The sequence below is a fragment of the Lepisosteus platostomus genome, chromosome 3, assembly GCF_059453375.1.
Source record: "Lepisosteus platostomus isolate fLepPlt1 chromosome 3, fLepPlt1.hap1, whole genome shotgun sequence".
Taxonomy (NCBI): Eukaryota; Metazoa; Chordata; class Actinopteri; order Semionotiformes; family Lepisosteidae; genus Lepisosteus; species Lepisosteus platostomus.
The window spans coordinates 46,663,486-46,680,374 of record NC_142613.1 but is presented as its reverse complement, the minus strand read 5'-3'; the positions used below and the strand labels follow the sequence as shown (position 1 = coordinate 46,680,374).

Sequence of the window (16,889 nt, the reverse complement as noted above, 5' to 3'; positions counted from 1 at the left end):
ATTATCTTATTATCTTATTCCCTTCACGTTGTATACCACAAAGATAAGGGTTAACACCTATCCACAACACCTTAGCACCACCAGCTAATCAGCTCCTACACTAGATCTTAATAATATAGGTGAGTCAAGTGGTCAACTCACAATGGGACAGTGAGTTTCATTCACTTGCAACTTCTGTGCCTTTAACAAAAAGACCTTTCTCTGTGTCACTTTAACATTATTTATGAATATCCAACTGTTTCTCCACAATCCACTCAATTAATTTTCCCCTTGATTCTATCACCTTATACCTCCTCTGGCAGAGAGCTTGAGTCACCCTTTATCCCAATCTCACCCATTTTTAGCACCTGTCCTAGGTAGCACCTTACTGATGTCTTCGACATACTGATTGTATTTCTTACTAGCTGTACTGAGCTGCTGGTTTTAGCTCTAGTTCTGTTGACACTGCTCTATTGACACAAATCAGGCCCAACTTTGAAACTAAATTCAAAACTGCTCTCCAATACAGCAAATGCCATCCTTTACCACACCACTCTGTCTCTAACTTCCCTGCTCTTTCATCTACACTGAAGCTCTTAGCAACATGTTAATGAACCATTCTTCAATAGCTTGTACAGTATTTACAGATAACATATTGCTAAGATTCACAGTAGCAGCAGTTCACAGATGAAAACTACCAAATCGTACTCATAAAGACTCAAGACTTCTAGTTTCTAAGACCTGATACCTAGTTTCTAATACCCTTAGGTCAAAAATTACCATGTGGCCTAAGGTATTTACTGTATATTACCATATTGCCACATAGCCCTCAATATTACATAAACCTTCTCCAGCTTTAAAATAAAAATACATACAGTAAATGATCACAACCCTGAGTATTTGAAGGCTTCCAACTCATTTCAAATAAACATTTCATACATTGTATTAGGTATTTTTAAATGTAAATCTTATTTTTATTTCAGTAGTCGTGAATTTAAAATTTAGGCATTGCAACCAATTTCAAGTTTAAAATTGTGAACAACAGCAATACTGTATGTATGTTTCACAGATTGTAAATCAGATACCATATAATAATGTCTTCACAGAACCACAGTTTATAACATAGTTGCAAAGTTTCTACAGGAGAGTGAATCCTTAATTTTATTTCCTACATGATATACATTATTTAATAGATATGCGATTTCCAATTCAATGTTTAACTTGCTGTGACTTACATTCCTCTTTTATTTTAAGCAAGATAAACACTGTGATAACTGCAATACTTGCTTACTATTTTTTAAAGTTTAAAATAGCTAAAAAGCAGTTGCAGGGGAGCCAGATCCTATTCCAGGAAGCAAGGTAGGTACACCCTGGATGGGATCCCAGTTCATTTTCAAGGTAGATACAGACACAAACAGACATGCATACACATACTGGGGCCAATCTTCCCAGAAGCCAATAAACCTATGGACTGTAGGAAGAAATCAGATCATCAGAAAAAACCCACATACGCAGATGCAGAGAGCACCCCAGGCCAGGAATTGAAACCAAGCACTGCAAGGCACCAGTGCTGACCACTGCACCATTGCAATGCCTTCTTGGTTTGGTATTGTATATTTGGAATAAGTACTTATGTTTTTACTTTTCGACGGTCAGTCTCCTCTGACCCGTCTGACCACCAGGCCACAGTGCGATCACAGCATGTGTAGTCATACAAGAGACATCCAGAGTCCAGACAAGGGAATCTTCTACATTGACAGGCCGAAGGAACGGAACCTTTTCACTCTCGAACAGAGAAAGCTAAGAGTGGACCTGATGCAGGTATTCGCAGTTCTCAAAGGTATTGACTAAATGGACTAGCAGGTCTGGAAGGATTCTCCTCTTTTGTAACATTTCTTCTGCTACAAATTCTGCAATGATTTACAGGAGCGGTTAGAGCGGTTGTCCCTCACTGATGTCATCACACCCGCACGGGCATTAATCTGAGCTCCACCCTTGATGGTGATGGTTCAATTATGCGGCTTCTTAGGGAAGTTGGCTGGTGACATGACTTGGTATCACACTTGTGATGTTCTCAGTTAATCCCTTTGGCTAGTTGGGTTTCATCCAACTACAGATGCCCAAATATCATTTTTACTTTTTACTGCCTGGAGGTTGTCCCATCCAGAGGACTACAGGCCCTCGAGTCTTGATTCTTTCAGAGAACACACGTAAATCATTGCTACGACAGTAAAAGACACAAAGAAAGCTGCATTTTTGTGAATTAGTGTTACCGTGTGTAATTTTAATGTTCATTCATTTAATTGTTCTTTCTTTTTTAACATATTGCAATAATATCTTTAAAAAAACTATATATTTTTTAAAATCTATGCATTTTGTAAATCATTGTCTTTCAGGTCTCAAGACAATTGCCTAAGGACAAATGACACTGATTCCCATACTTGATGGCTGAATAGTTAACACAAACTAGTCTGGCATGTTGATTGCTGACACGAGCAAGACCAAAGCAAACACTTCAGAGAGACAAAAATAATGCAGTTATTACTTTTGAGAAAGTGGACTACAGTACTGCCTAAATAGAGAGAGGGGTGTTATAGTGTCGATGGATGCCATTTTAAGGGTTATGGGTCTATGGAACACTGGTTTCTTTCAAGAAACAACTGAAGGAGATCTTTCAGATCCGTTAACTACTCACTACCAAACAGGCAAGATGGGACATATGACCTTCTCTTATTTGTACCATTCTTATGTTCTTACAGTATGAGTAGTAGTTAGGGCTTAGGATTCCTAACCGGAGGGTTGATATTTGAAGACACTGCTGTTGTGTTTTTAAGCAAGGTACTGTACCTCACCCTGACTGCTTAAGTCCACTCTGCTACGTAATGGGGAGCTCAGGACTCCATCCAGTGGGGAGTCATGAGCCCTCAGTCTGCTTAACACTACAGAAGCCAGGACAAGCTCTAGCCTTGTAAGTCTCTAGGCTCAAGTACATACTATGTTCGTCTGCCCAACAGTTTTGACAGCAAAGAGAATGTTACAGAATCCACAGCCCCAACAGAGATTGTCCTTTTTTTATGTGATCTGGGGACATGTACATCAATTGTATACTAGACAGCCCCATATTTATCTGAAGAGATATTCAGTGTGAGGGGATTGCAGCGACTTATTAAAGTGTCATACACTACAGTGCTACGGGCATGTGTGAAGCAACAATGACAAACAGGTCAGCTACTAAATATAGTACCTTTCTACCTTAAGGAACTGACATGTCATGAAATCGCACTTCTTGTTTTCAAAAAAAAATGTTCAAAGCATCAGTGTGTTGCTTTCCCCACACCTGAACATCATCAAACATAAAGTAACATATTTCGTATGTCTTTGTCATGAGAACCTTTTTAAGAGACCACCGAAGGAATGAGATGAAGGTCTCTTAAAACAAAGCTTGTTATTCTTCACCTTCTGTGTTCTGCAGCAGCTTTCTACCATCTGTTGCAAGCAATACTTACCTAATGCCTTTCTCTCTTCACATATTACCTTTTATTTCTAATATCTCTGAAAACAAATTAGTTTTTTTGAGGAATCCGACAGTCGTGCTCAGCAAACAAAATCGCATCTTAGCTGGTATGCACCATGTGTTACAGCTGTTTATGTTTAAAAGAAGAGGGGAGATAAGGTTTCTGTGGTGAAAAATAGCTTTGTGGTGAATCCACACAAGAAAAGTGAAATAGGGCAGAACTAGTGGAAGTGTGACAGATGATACTGGAGAGTAGATGCCATTTTAGACTGTTTAAGGGCTGTTAATTAAGATGTTGAATTTCCAAGTCTACAAACATCATTTAGGAGCACAATTCTTTTTGTTTGTGTTTGCAGTCAACTACAATTATTAGTGATCACATTTTGTGGGTTTGTCCTGTGCAAGGAAAAGACAGAATATATCAAGTGCAATGACGATAGATTCTCATGAGCTGAACTACACTGGAGGTGACACATTACCCTTTCTACGGCTGAAAAAAGGAATTCAGAAAGAAAGACATTGTGTAAGAAATTCACATAGAATCAGAAACTAGGTGTCCTGACAGCAATGCAAAACTGACTGCATGCAGTTCTCTTCAGTTCCCAAAGAATGCATTGCCGTGTTAAAATAAAATAAAATTAATACATTTGTCAGGATAGAAGAGAAAGATTACTCCAATCTCAGTGTGACAGATGATGACACTTGCTGTGTAAAAGGGTGTCTGCTGTGAATACAGTACCTTAGTGTCTTTTAGCAACATCTTAAAGCTCACAAGTCATGCACAGACTGGCTTTTTCCATTGTTTCATTTCTTAAATTGTAACCAGTGATGTGAACAAGGTCAGTCACTCGCTCCGGGCAGAAATTGGCGCTGGAGTCAGTTGAATCTGAGTGAGAGGACATTTATGTTTTTAGGTCCGGTGCTGTTTAGTGTATTAAAGCACAATCTGCTGGCACTGTAGGAGGTATCTTACCCTCACAGCCAAAATATCAAAACAAGAGATTTTTTGGGGGTGGGTCAGGCAAGTAATATTGCTTTGGTTTTTCCAGAGTGGCATTTGTTTTGAGGATATGGCCTTTCTGATTCCAGAGAGGATTTTATGATACAGCATTAGTCAGCAGAGGTGTTATCTCACTAACACCTCACTAAGGGTCAGACCTCTCAAGGCTTAAACAAGGAAACCTAGTGCAAAAAACCCCCAGAAATTAATACAATATTCCATCATCAAAGACCCCACACACCCCAGCTACAGACTGTATGACCCTCTACCATCTGGAAAACGGTACTGGAGCATTCAGGCCCGGACTACCAGACTCAGAGACAGTTTTTACCCCCGCACTATCAAACTATTAAACTCCCAGCCTCTCTGACTCTCACCTCACCTCTCACCTATGATCTGAACCTCACAGTGTCTTCTTTCTTACCAAAAACTCAAACACACATTGAAATCTACCTCTGCCTTACATGTCAAAAAGCTCACTCCCCATAATTTCTATCCCTTTATTTCATTCTGTTGATGCATGTTTTTGCACATCTGATGTTGTTTTTGCACATTACCTGTTACCTTTTTGTTGTTTTGCGCATTGCCAGTTGTTATTTTTGCACACTGTTGTCTATGTCTTTCTTTTGTTATACAATTGTATTGTTGTTTTTTTTTCTTTGTACTACTTATCGTCCGAGAGCTAGCTAAATAGTATTTCGTTATACCATATACCTGTATATGAGTATAATGACAATAAACTTGAACTTGAACTTGATGTTTCATCCACAAGCTTGTTTGTAGAGTATTAGGAAATATTTGAAAGACAGCATGCAGAAGTCTCTCAGTTCATATGCAGTTTTTACACTGAATATGTAAATATTGTAACACTGCACTTTGTACAGGAAAAAAAAAAGTTTTTTGCAAGTATACTACCTGATCAAAAGATCCAAGCAAAGTTGAACTGCATGAAATGAGCTACTTTAAACACTGCAGGTACCTTTTTCAATATCCCAATTTCAAAATTCTGAAATGTCTCTGTGGGCTCATTACAAGTTTTTGCATGGTATTATCTGCATTGCCATACAAACTGATCTGCATCACCAAATGTACTCGACTTGCGAAAATCTAAAAGTTCTTGAAGGTCTTGTTGCTGAGGACTGTTCACTTGAAATAAATGTCTTCTCTGTACAACACACACAAGTACTGCAGATTCAGGTACTGTGCAAACTAACAAAGGTGGCTTTACAACAGGCCACAAGAAGAGGTGGCCTTCCCACAGTTTCTGTTGCACATTTTGTCATAATCAATGCTACAATGTTTGAATAAGACCACAGATAATTATTAAAGATGTCAAACTATGTTGTCAACTGAAGCCCAGCAGTTCTGCAACAAGAAACAAAATTTGAAACACAGCAAACACAGCACAGATAAATCCTTAAATAAGACAAAGGTCTGTATGGAAGGCAGAGTGAGATTCAGTAATACTGAGGTGGGGCCAGTGACTCATTTTAACACAGGCATGATGCATGTTTTTGAGTTCAGTAAATTGTTCTGCCAGTCCATTCTGAAAGCCATTGCATTCTCAAAACATTTCAATGCAAGGATGAATACGATAAGAAAATAGGCTTATCTGTTATCTGTTAAGTGGAAATGTACTGAAGTGGTTTTTTTAATATAGTGCATACATGGTTTAAAATTTCAGGAGTCTCCAACAGGATGAAGAGCTTGGCAAAGACTTGGTATTCTTTCACACTGCACACCAAATCTGCATTCGTTTAAACGGCATGTACCCACATAGATAGTGTTACACCTATTGCAATAAAAAGTGCAAAACAAGAACAGAGAAAATGAGACAAAGTTTAAGTGTTTCCTGACACGAAATTCCTGACTTGGCTGCTGTTGCCTAATTTCAGGGCTTATTTAAAGACTTTAACTGCAAAGACTTATGACGCTGTTAAAAAACACTGTTATACATTCACTACGAGAAGCAAACGAATCTTTTAAAGGGCCTCTTAAGTCAAACCTTCCGATCAAATTACAAGAACAAAATGCTTCCTGTGGTTATTATTGGCAATATGCTGTGATTTCATGTGCTGTGGTTGCTAAGGGATACTAAAAGAGCTAAAATGACCAAAGAAATATCATTCTGCGGCCCCTGTAGGAAGTTCATCACATATGTCGCTACAGACCATTAAAGAAATTCAGTAGGTGGAGGAGTTTGTAATAATGCACTGCTGAAGCCTGGGCTGTCAGTGTTGTGCGGGTCAGAAGTTATTCTGCTGGAATAAAGTCACATCTAGGAGGACAGCAGTCAACAATAAGGAACCGTTTCCAAATCTGACATTAACTGTGAGTCAGCGGGAGGGAGGTGTCTCCACTCTGAGTTCATCTGGGAAGGGCACCCATGGGGAAGTTCATATTAAAAACGAGGTTCTTTTTTCTAGCAGTTAAAATGGGAACATTGTTAAATCACCTAAATCTGGCAGTTGGTTTTTAATCAGATACGTGTGTATAAAAAAACAAGTAATCTTTTAAGGCAGATCATGTAATCAAATGGTTGTTTGGCCACTAAGTGTGGTGTGCAGTTCTGTAATATTATTCTATCACCATGTTTCTACATTACCCCACCTAAAAACAATGCATTATAAACATTTATATACACAACACACCAGTCCACCGTGTTAACTATGTTAAAAGTCTTTTTTTTTGTGCACCTGTTTCCACAGGAGCTTGTTTTGCAAGAAAACATCTCTTATATTAATTTTGTTTTAAGAAAGGAAGCAAAAATCCAGTTGCTGTTGCTGCTTATTCTAACGGTGTTCACAAAGCATGGTGATAACGTGATTGTGCAGCAGACAATCGAAATTTCAGGTAAAACAGTTGTTTCACAAAGCAGGTCTGTTTAAGTGTTGATTTGTTCGAGCTACTTTTTGAAAGGAGCAAGTAAAGACTTATAAATAAAATTAGTATAAAACTTAGTGCTAAACATTTTAAACTAACTACCATACCTTAACATGGGCCTGTAGTAAAATGAAACTAGACAAAAGGCAGTTTCTGTATTTTATGTCTTTTTTGTAACCTTAGAAGGAACCTTGCTATTTGTAGCTAATTTGCATATTGTCACTTTAGCTTCTGAGCTATGCAGCATTCGCTTTTCATGGGATTCAGTACCTCCTTTCATGTTTCATTGTTTCCTCACAATAACTCCCTGGCTACATGCTTTCCATAAGTACAGCAATGCTTTCAATCCATGCAACAAATGTCTACCACACAAAAGGCATTGTGTGTTAGCAAAGGGCTTAATAACCCTCTTCTGCAAATAACATCCGGATTCCCTTGTTCTGTGACTGCACAATGTCAAGGTTCTGTCAGCTCAAGCCTCCAGTCATCTGTGATTTAAAAGGTATGGAATTCAAATCCAACCAATAACAATCTGGCAAGAACCTGCAGGAGGTACATATTCATCAGCCACCTCGGAGACTTCTAGACAACTGGATATTAAGAATGAAGAGATGTTTGCACCTTGAATTTGTGGGAAGTGGCCTTTCAGACCTTCAAGAACATACATTTTGATAAGCACACAGAGCAAAACGTTTTGTAAGCTTTCCAGGGTTATTTATTAAGTTATCTACAACATACTGTTCTACATATTTCTGCCATCCTTCAAAGAATGGCTGAGCATGTAGCTTTGTGGAATAACATCATTTGTCCACTTACAGGGTGCCACAGTTGCTTGAATGTGACACCCTACAATTTCCAAACCCCAAATTGTACATACTGTACTCCACATCTTTCAAAAAATCTCTTTTAAATTTCCTCAAACAGACAGTACAAGGTTTCATATTTATTTGATTAATGTCAGTTAAAGGGATGCCTTTTACTTACAAATGCAAAACTATGTAAATGAAGTTCCTTCAAAAAGGGGGAGGAAAAGCAGTTCTGAACTACCACAAACAAGCCTGAAAAACACACCAGGTACTATTCAGATGGAAACACTAGAAAACAACTGCAACAGCAAGTTCATAACAAGTCTAACATTTGTAGAGGTAAATTTCCACTACTGACACCATTTGCAGGACATCTAAATGTACTGTACGTGCCACAAGCAACATTTGGCACATGATAAATATTGTAAAAAGTAGCATATAAACAGAAAAGTTACTAATATAAAAACTCTATTTCTTACAATCGAAATATTTACCATTATTAAGGATAAAATATCCCAGTGACGTTTGTGGGTAGGCAGCTGGTAAATGAACCGAATGCTGGGTTAAAACCTCCCCTTAACTGAGTGCAGGAAGTGTTGAAATACACCACTGCACCAGCATAGAGATGCCCTGCGTGGAAACTGTAGGTATGCAATGAGACCAACCTTTTTTACTTTATTTGTTCTGATTGCGAATTCGTAGGCACCTCCTCTTTAGTGGTGGCTCAATGTCCTCAGGTCCTGTGCTGAGCAGGGGTGCGGAGATGATGCAGGGTGTGATGGCAGTCTTTTCTGTGGGCTTTGGCACAGGCTGAATGACACAGCCGGCCTTGGGCAACATGCGCAGGGCGTAGGCGTGGTCCTCGTCAGCTGGGTTGTTCAGGTTGGGGTCCTGTTTGTCCCCACTGCCCAACGGCTCCTCTGATGAAACCTTCTTACCTGTGTCCAGCTCCATCTGGAAGCCGCCAGCCCCCGTGCAGTTGTTCTCCTTCACTGACTCGAGTTCGCTCACCGCCGGCTCTTCCGGCGGGAGCTGCTGGGCCGTTTTCCTGGGCTCTGGACGCTGCTCCGAGGAGGCGCTCTTGCTGGTTGAGTCCGGGGTCTTTGTGCCATTCACGATGACATTGCACACGGCAGCCGGGCTGGGCTCTGGCCCTGAGCTGCTTGACATCAGAGTGTGCTGCTGCTGCGGCGGCGGCGGCGGCGGCGGCGGCGGCACGGCTGGAGGGGCCCCGCAGTGAGCCGGGTCGCTACAGGGCAAAGCTAAAGGGTCGACAGGGCTGCAGCTGTCTCTGCTCTCGTCATCCAGTCCACTGCAGTTCCTCTTGTCCTCACTCAAGAAAGTCAGATTCAGGACACTGTGTGGTGGTTCGTGTTCGACTTTCACCTGAGTGCTTGGCACTGCCCTTTGAATGACATGCTGAAGCCTGGACCGGCGGCCCACTGTTAAGTCTATGACACCATCTTGTGGCAAAGCAGGCAAGTTTGTGAGGGACAACCTGGACTTGACCGCGCTCTCAGCTTTCACAGTCAAATCGACCACTTCAGTCCTTCCTCCTTGTTCAGGGGGGGATGGGTTCAACAGGTGGCCTGAAAACCCTGGGGAAAGTTCGGTGGCATTAGAAGAATTGTGTTTGGTGTTTGCCTCTCCTCGCGAGCCAGGAGAGAAAAGCCGGGTTTCCTTGGACTCACCTGCCTCAGAGGATGTGCTTGGAATGATGTTCTCACTGTTGTTACGGAGACCAGCTGAGGCCTTTGAGTTGAAGGGGATGGGGACAGGGATGGGGATGGGCACTGGGAGAGGAACAATGACCGGGTATGGCACCAACAAAGTTGGGGGTGGCACCAGGGGGGCAAGCGATGGCACACCAAAGTTCATCATTTGTGGCATAGGCATGTGGCCATTTGGCATCATGTTGACTGGCGGGAAGGGCAAGCCTGGCATGGGGGCACCAGGATGGGGAGGCATCAACCCTGGAGGGTTACCAGGCATTGTGGGGGTTGTGGGTGGGTGTATGTGTGGGGACAGCATGGGCCTATGCATGGGGCTGGATGTTGGGCCAAGGTTCCTGGGGGGCGGGGGGGGACCGATGCCAGGGATTATTGGGTTTGGCAGGGGACTGTTCGGGCTGGGAGTGTGAGGTGCACGGAGGAATGGGGAACGAATCTGCGGTAACATCGGGTGATCCATGAAGAAGGGCAAGGGGATGGGCCCACGATGGGTCATCACCATGGGTGGACTTCCAGACGGGACACCCATGGGCGGGGCGGGGATAGGGACAGGAGGGGGGAGAGTAGGGCTCTCATGGGGCTTAGGGCCTGGAGTGGGGATTTTGGCAGAGGAACAGATGGCAGTCGCTTCAGAGGGGGAAGCTGAGGCCGAGCCCGAAGGCCCGGGTGCTTGGTTGTGGCCGGCCATGGACGCGCCAGGAGACGGAGCCTTCCGCCGCAGGTCCCCCAGGGGAGTGTTCCAGGAATCTGGAGTCAGCAGCTGCAAATTGCTGCTTTCGGGCTTGCTCTCCATTGGCGGGTGCCCTGGGTTACAGAGGCCTGCTGGCAGGTTGGCCTGAGTCTCCTTATAGAAAATGTCCATCTTGTACTGGTTGAGACATTTTGCACTGCAGAACTGAAGCCTTCTCTCTCCAGCTCCAAAGTCCAGATATTCCTTCGTATGTCGTATGTGCTTGCACCAATCACATACCTGGAAAATACGACACAGGAAGAAATTACGCAAATGATTACTCACAAAGTCTTAAATGGAAATATTCATTCTACAAGGATTCATACAGAATCACCTTTTTAATCTCCTTGTTGCCTTACAGTACATACTGTATATCTGTCCCATTAGCCTAACTCTCATCTTCATGAGGGTTAACACAACCACATTTAAGCAAGGGAATGTCTTTTTAATGCTGCCTGAAAAAAACAGTAGTTAAGGATATCATAACTATTAACTTTTACTGTATTGTTTAATTAGTTGTTAATAATATTAGTGAGTATGAGTCTAACTAATATGAGTCTAACTAATCTTTTCTTACTGTACTTAATTTGTGACATTACAACTGCACCACCAGAAAATATTGCTGAATGTTTTCAGTCTTACCCAACATTTTCTTATATGATGGCCCTCGAAGTTATGACTGCTACAAATGTGACTTATCCTGTCATACTATAAAGCATAAAAAACAACATTGACACTAAACTCAGTACCATGCTTAAAACAATTTGTTCATTAAATCACTCCAAAACCAGTTAAAATCACTCCAAAACCAGGGAAATAAACAATATTCGTCATTCAGCACTGTCACTATAATCAGTCTGTTTACAAAGACCCTCCCTAAAGGATAAACTTTAATGCTAAGAGGATTTGGGAGATAACATATGCCAGAATCATCTTAGGGCATAGCTTCAGGGACAAGTATGTTTAGGGGCAGTAAAAAGCTTTTATTCAACAATAGGGCAATTTGCAAGTGTAAGGCTATAGGCAGGCAGATAAATGAATAACATTTGCTAGGGCAATGTGCTGTTCGTATGGCACGCTGGGAGTTACCAAGCAGAATGACATCAAATAGGAATAACTGTATTCTTGTTAAAAAAAAAAATTAAGATTTGTTTAGAATTTCAACAAAGGTTTGCACTATTCCTTTTCAGCACAAACATTCTTTTGGGAACTGCATCATGAACATTCTCCCAGTTAAATGCATTCTGACTACAGTAAATTTAGGAACTGGTATTCCTTTGAATGACAGGACAGTTTATTAACATCCACAGGTTAGAGGGGGGAATTAGAAAGGGAATTCTTTCATGGCGCCATGCTCTTTCTTACACAGACAGCATTCTGATCTCACTTGGTGTGACATTAGCGGGCGCAGTGTGGGTAAACTGGGGTGGGATGAGGGTGTAGCGTTATTACCATGACTTAGCTTAAAAAGGCTTTTCATAGTTTGTTTACCTAAATCAGTCAGTCAGAACCATGATGATAAACCTAAACATCTTTCTTAACGTCACGTAACTGTTTACCTAAAAGGCAGTTTTATAAAGAGCTGTGCTGTGCATTATTACACACATATATGAATATGGACTGCTGTGTATCCTTTAAGCTTCCGTTTGCCTTTGCAGACCAAGAGAGGCGCGATAAAAAGGATGTGTACAAAGAAAGGTGTACATACACATATTAATCCCTGACTTAACTGTTACAAAGAGATCATTTCTCAATCATCACGGAAAACAGAAAAACGTAGCACGAAAAGATTAAGCCAAAACATAGTGTCTTATCTTCGAAATGCTCAGGTGAATAGGTTACTGAAAAGAGTGGGCTGGGATTACTGCATTGACCTGTTTTCCACCAGTGGTTTCCAATGTCACCTCGCACTAAATAAATACCTTCTCTTCCTGTAAAACACTTGCACTCCTCTCTCGGACACCCTCTGCTGATTTCTACATTTCATCAAGTTACAGCAGAGGTGAAAGGGAGAGTGCAAGCGATGCCTGGATACTGTGTACTATGGAAGAACGCATATGTGTAAAAGGAAAGGAAAATCTTACAGGAAGTTCAGGAAGTTATTTACCTACAGAACAGGTGTGACTTAAGCACCCTATGATGCAATCTGTGTTGGTAGCTGGATTCTGTCTTACGGTAACCACGGAAATATACTGCAGGTCTTAGGTCTTGTGTTCTGTGTGACCTCACTGAAAAACACTTCAATTAAAACTTGCAGTATTGCAAAATGTATGAAAATGCTAAAAGCAACACGCAAAACTGATAGAGAGGAATACACTGTATCAACATCTCAGAAGAATTGAACAGTCATAAAGGAAAAAACAATACATGGAACAAAATGAACATTTCCTTACTACCCGTCAGTCTCTGTACTCCATGGCGTGGTGCCAGCATGCTACTTTTAGGCTCAGCGAGCGGTATCATTCATTTATTTTCTTGGGAAATGCGCAGCAGCCTACACCGCTAGACCATTTAAGAGGCACTGCGTCAGAAGCCACTGAAAAAAGAAATATACTCCATCTGATACAGAAAGAAATAAAGCAGGCCTGTGGGAGTCTGGTCACTTCTCAGAGCTTATGTTTCACACATAAAAAAAAACCAACTCCGACTGGCAGCTGAGCTGCAGTTTTGATGGCCAAAGTCAAACATGGAGCTCAGACGGTATTGTGAGGTTACCCACATCAGCAGTGCATTCAGTCTCTCAGCTTTAAGGGGAAGTGGCAGTGACTCATGAGAGTTAATTAAGGCATTAATCAGCTGTCAAAGCCCCCAACGCTGTTCATCTATCATCCATCCCCGTAATTCCCCACTGAACGCTGATGTGTGATGCAGTTCGATTATTACTGGTCTGAACCACGGTCCTTCTTCAGCTGTGCCGAGATACAAAAAAAATTCTCTCCAGTGTCTAACTTGCACCAGAGAAAAGGCACCAGCTAGAAAACCGTTCCTTTTCTGCAAGGTCAGACTTCAAGCTGACCTTCGTTTCTCTTGGTAACACACACACCTCCTGGGGGGAATCATTATCTATCACAACAATTGCCTATTTCACAGGCAAAGTCTTACACAACGCAGCAAAAAACCTAACAACTGCTGAATTTAGTTTTTAGAAGCTTTTCATTAAAATGGTCCTAATAGAATTCTCATCATTTAAAACTACTGTACACAATTTCATTTTCCAGGTCATGTAAAATTCCTAAACCAGGCCTTACACATTGAATAAAAACTGATGTGTGTAATTGGCAAGGCATGACTGTGTTCTTTGTTTTTGCTGTGAACTGGCAAGATCTCAAGCATGATATTTATTAAATTCCCAAACATGAGAACATAGCAACAAATTTGCACATAAACTCTTCTACGTTTAATGAAAATATTAAGAGACGAAACCCTGGGGCTCAGATGCCTAGCTTGGTGGCTATATTAAGTGCTGAGGCAGGAATTTTAAAACAGATTTCCAAACTGCAAACTGTTGTCATTGCTTGTAGCTGAAGTCCCAGTGTGTGGAAGGGAGCTAGCCTGCACATATCTCTAAATTCTCCACTACAGATGACAGAAGAACGTGCTTCACTTAATGTTCAGATGTATGTCATGTTTTAGTTTTTAGTCTGGTTAACTGAATGTGGGAAACTGAATGGGGGAACTTCCATCAGCTGCTTTTTCACCTTCCCAATGCTTTGTGGCTAAGGAAATCTCCACTTGATGTGCCATGTTTCACATTTTTCCTCTTCTTTCTGCCTCCCCAAATCTTTGCCCTGCCTTAAGGGGTCTTTCCTCATCTGGGTCTCCAGGATTCAGACCCTCACACTTAGTGACCAGACATGCACTATAATTTGAGACTGTCTGTATACTGTAGAAACCCCTTTTTCCACATTATAATAAGCCTGTCCCAATCTCATGAGCAGACATACAGTAAATGCAGAATATTTCTGGTTCAATAGCTGCCATTTAATGCTGTCAAAGAAACACCGGAGCTGTATCCCTGAGGTAGAAAAGTATTTTACTTCGAGAGAAACTGTCAGACTCCTACATTATTAAGAAACAGCAGTATCTGCTTTAGAATAATGTGAGCAGTGTCAAAGGAAAAAATAACAGAACTCACACAGTGACTGGAATGCTGCCTTAACCGGTATTCAACAACGGCCATTGCTCAGTTCATCCACAGTAAATGGACAGGGAGCCCACTACTGTAACTTGTTATAATCATCCATTTTCACTTGCACGCTCCAAAAACTATTAAAATTAATCCTTCAATTCACCCGTAACCACAGGCATTCCTAGGGTATTTACACAAAAAATTGTGTGACTTCTTGTGCACAAGATGTGACCTCTCCTGTTGCCAGGGGAGAACGTTGGGTTATTTCAAGTTCTACTCCAAGCACTGCACATGGGCTCTATTTTTCAGCCTGAATTTCCCTCCTGTCATATCTGGCTCTGTATGTCCATTCTTCTGTTCTTCTTCATTCTTCAGGATGCAGTATGAACTGGAGTAAACTGGAGTTTTTTTCTATCTAGACAGGTATAAAACCTCTTCATTTCCATTATTTTATTTAGGTTGGTTTCAATTCTTCATTTTTGTACAGAGCAAAAGTAAAATAGAGCAATGCTCCCATGTGGCCATACAGTATAAGTGAAAAGTGAATGTTAAGTCATCACCTGTATAACAAAAGTTTGAATATATAAAGTAGGGGTTGTTTATGTTGGCTAATAAGGCTATATACTGTAGAAGACATGTGTTTCTTCTGCAGAAATGGGGTAACATATCTATACAGCTGTTACAAGCCAAAACAGAAAATTGCAAGGGTACTGCTAAACAATTAACCCAAAACCAAGAGCTCTGAGCCTTCTAAGGAGCAACTGCGGGCATCAGGCACTGTTTATATTACATTACAGTATTTGTTGATTCCATTTTTTGTTTTAGAAGAGTGACTTCAGTCCTTAACCAGTTGTGCAACAATTTATGGTGGCACTCTTGAACATTTTTTAATTATAAATGTGCTTTAATTTACTACTGAAAAGACAGATGGGAAGCACTTTCCTAGTCAGAACACTGTGGGCAAATTTCACTGAGCATTAGCGTACACGCTAATGGAGCTTTTTTCTTTTTTTGAAACAGATGTGTGCTGTTGAAAGTAATTACTGTCATTTGTTTCATCGCGCCCCCCACCCTGTGCCTTTCCATTCACCAGCAGTGTAACCCTGACACTTCAGAATGATTAAAACATCAAACAGCGGTACAACTAATGGAATATCTCTTTGCAAAATTGATATGTCCAGTTTCTTCTTCACTCTGTTTTTATTGGCCTCTGAAATTTTGAACACCAAATTCGGACTTCATCTGCAAAAGAGTTTTTGACTTTTTTTAAGTTGACCAGGTCTGGGTTCCCAGCACGCCAACACACTCTGAATGCAGAGTTGCTCTTTAAACCCCTTTGGATGGTGCTAACCTCAGTTTAGAGTGCCTAAGGCATTTTCACGGTTAAAAGGCTAAAAACCTCCTTTAAATCTTTGTTACACACAGTTCAGGTAAAGTCCTAGTCTCACCCCAGCAAATCAAACCAATGTGTGTTCTACATCAGCATTCAGGCCCTTCAATTTTCTCTCCTACACCTTCTGGTTTCCAGCAGGTAACAGGTACAAGATAGAATACACCCTGGACTGGATACCAGTCCATTGCATGGCACACACAGACACGAACACAACAATAACATTTTAAAAAGTCAGCTGGAGCTTTGACTTCTTGAATCCCAATAGACAAAGCATTCTTTTTTTTACATCACTGTATGTCATTCTTATCAGTCAATTTAAAATATATATGTTGATATTACAGATGAAAATGACATTGGAACTTAATCCCATAGGAACTTGTTTCTGGCATTTACAATCTGGAAGTGTAAACTGACAAAGATAAGCCTGACATTCAAGAGAGAAAAAAGGAGATGCTTCTTGATATGGAGAGTCATGAGGATTGGAGCCACATCCTAAGCTGTGTTGTTGAAGCTGATTCCATAGGGGTTCTTTAAGAGCTTGATGGGATTCTTGGATCATTACACTCATAGAGACCAACCAAGCAAGATGGGCTAGAGAGCCTTTCTCTCATTTGTTACATTTTTATGTTCTTGCCTTAAAATTTACCACCTGAGAATACAATTAGGCCACTTTACTTTTTCTTTGCTAATAATACGAATTATAAGTCTAGAAAAAGGAATCTAAT

General features: G+C 41.0%; 1 protein-coding gene across 7 annotated transcripts in view; it reads right to left on the bottom strand.

Moving 5' to 3' along the window:
- sobpa (sine oculis binding protein homolog (Drosophila) a) overlaps positions 1–16,889 on the bottom strand; it is a 98,596-nt gene that overhangs the window by 7,091 nt on the left and 74,616 nt on the right. For 5 of the 7 annotated variants that reach the window (XM_088625744.1, XM_088625749.1, XM_088625747.1 and 2 more), the window contains one exon: positions 8,848–10,882. In XM_088625744.1, coding sequence (XP_088481870.1) covers positions 8,858–10,882 — 2,025 coding nt within the window. In that variant the 3' untranslated portion in view covers positions 8,848–8,857. The remainder of the gene's footprint in view (positions 1–8,847; positions 10,883–16,889) is intronic. The other 2 variants (XM_088625746.1, XM_088625750.1) reach the window with 2 other exon arrangements.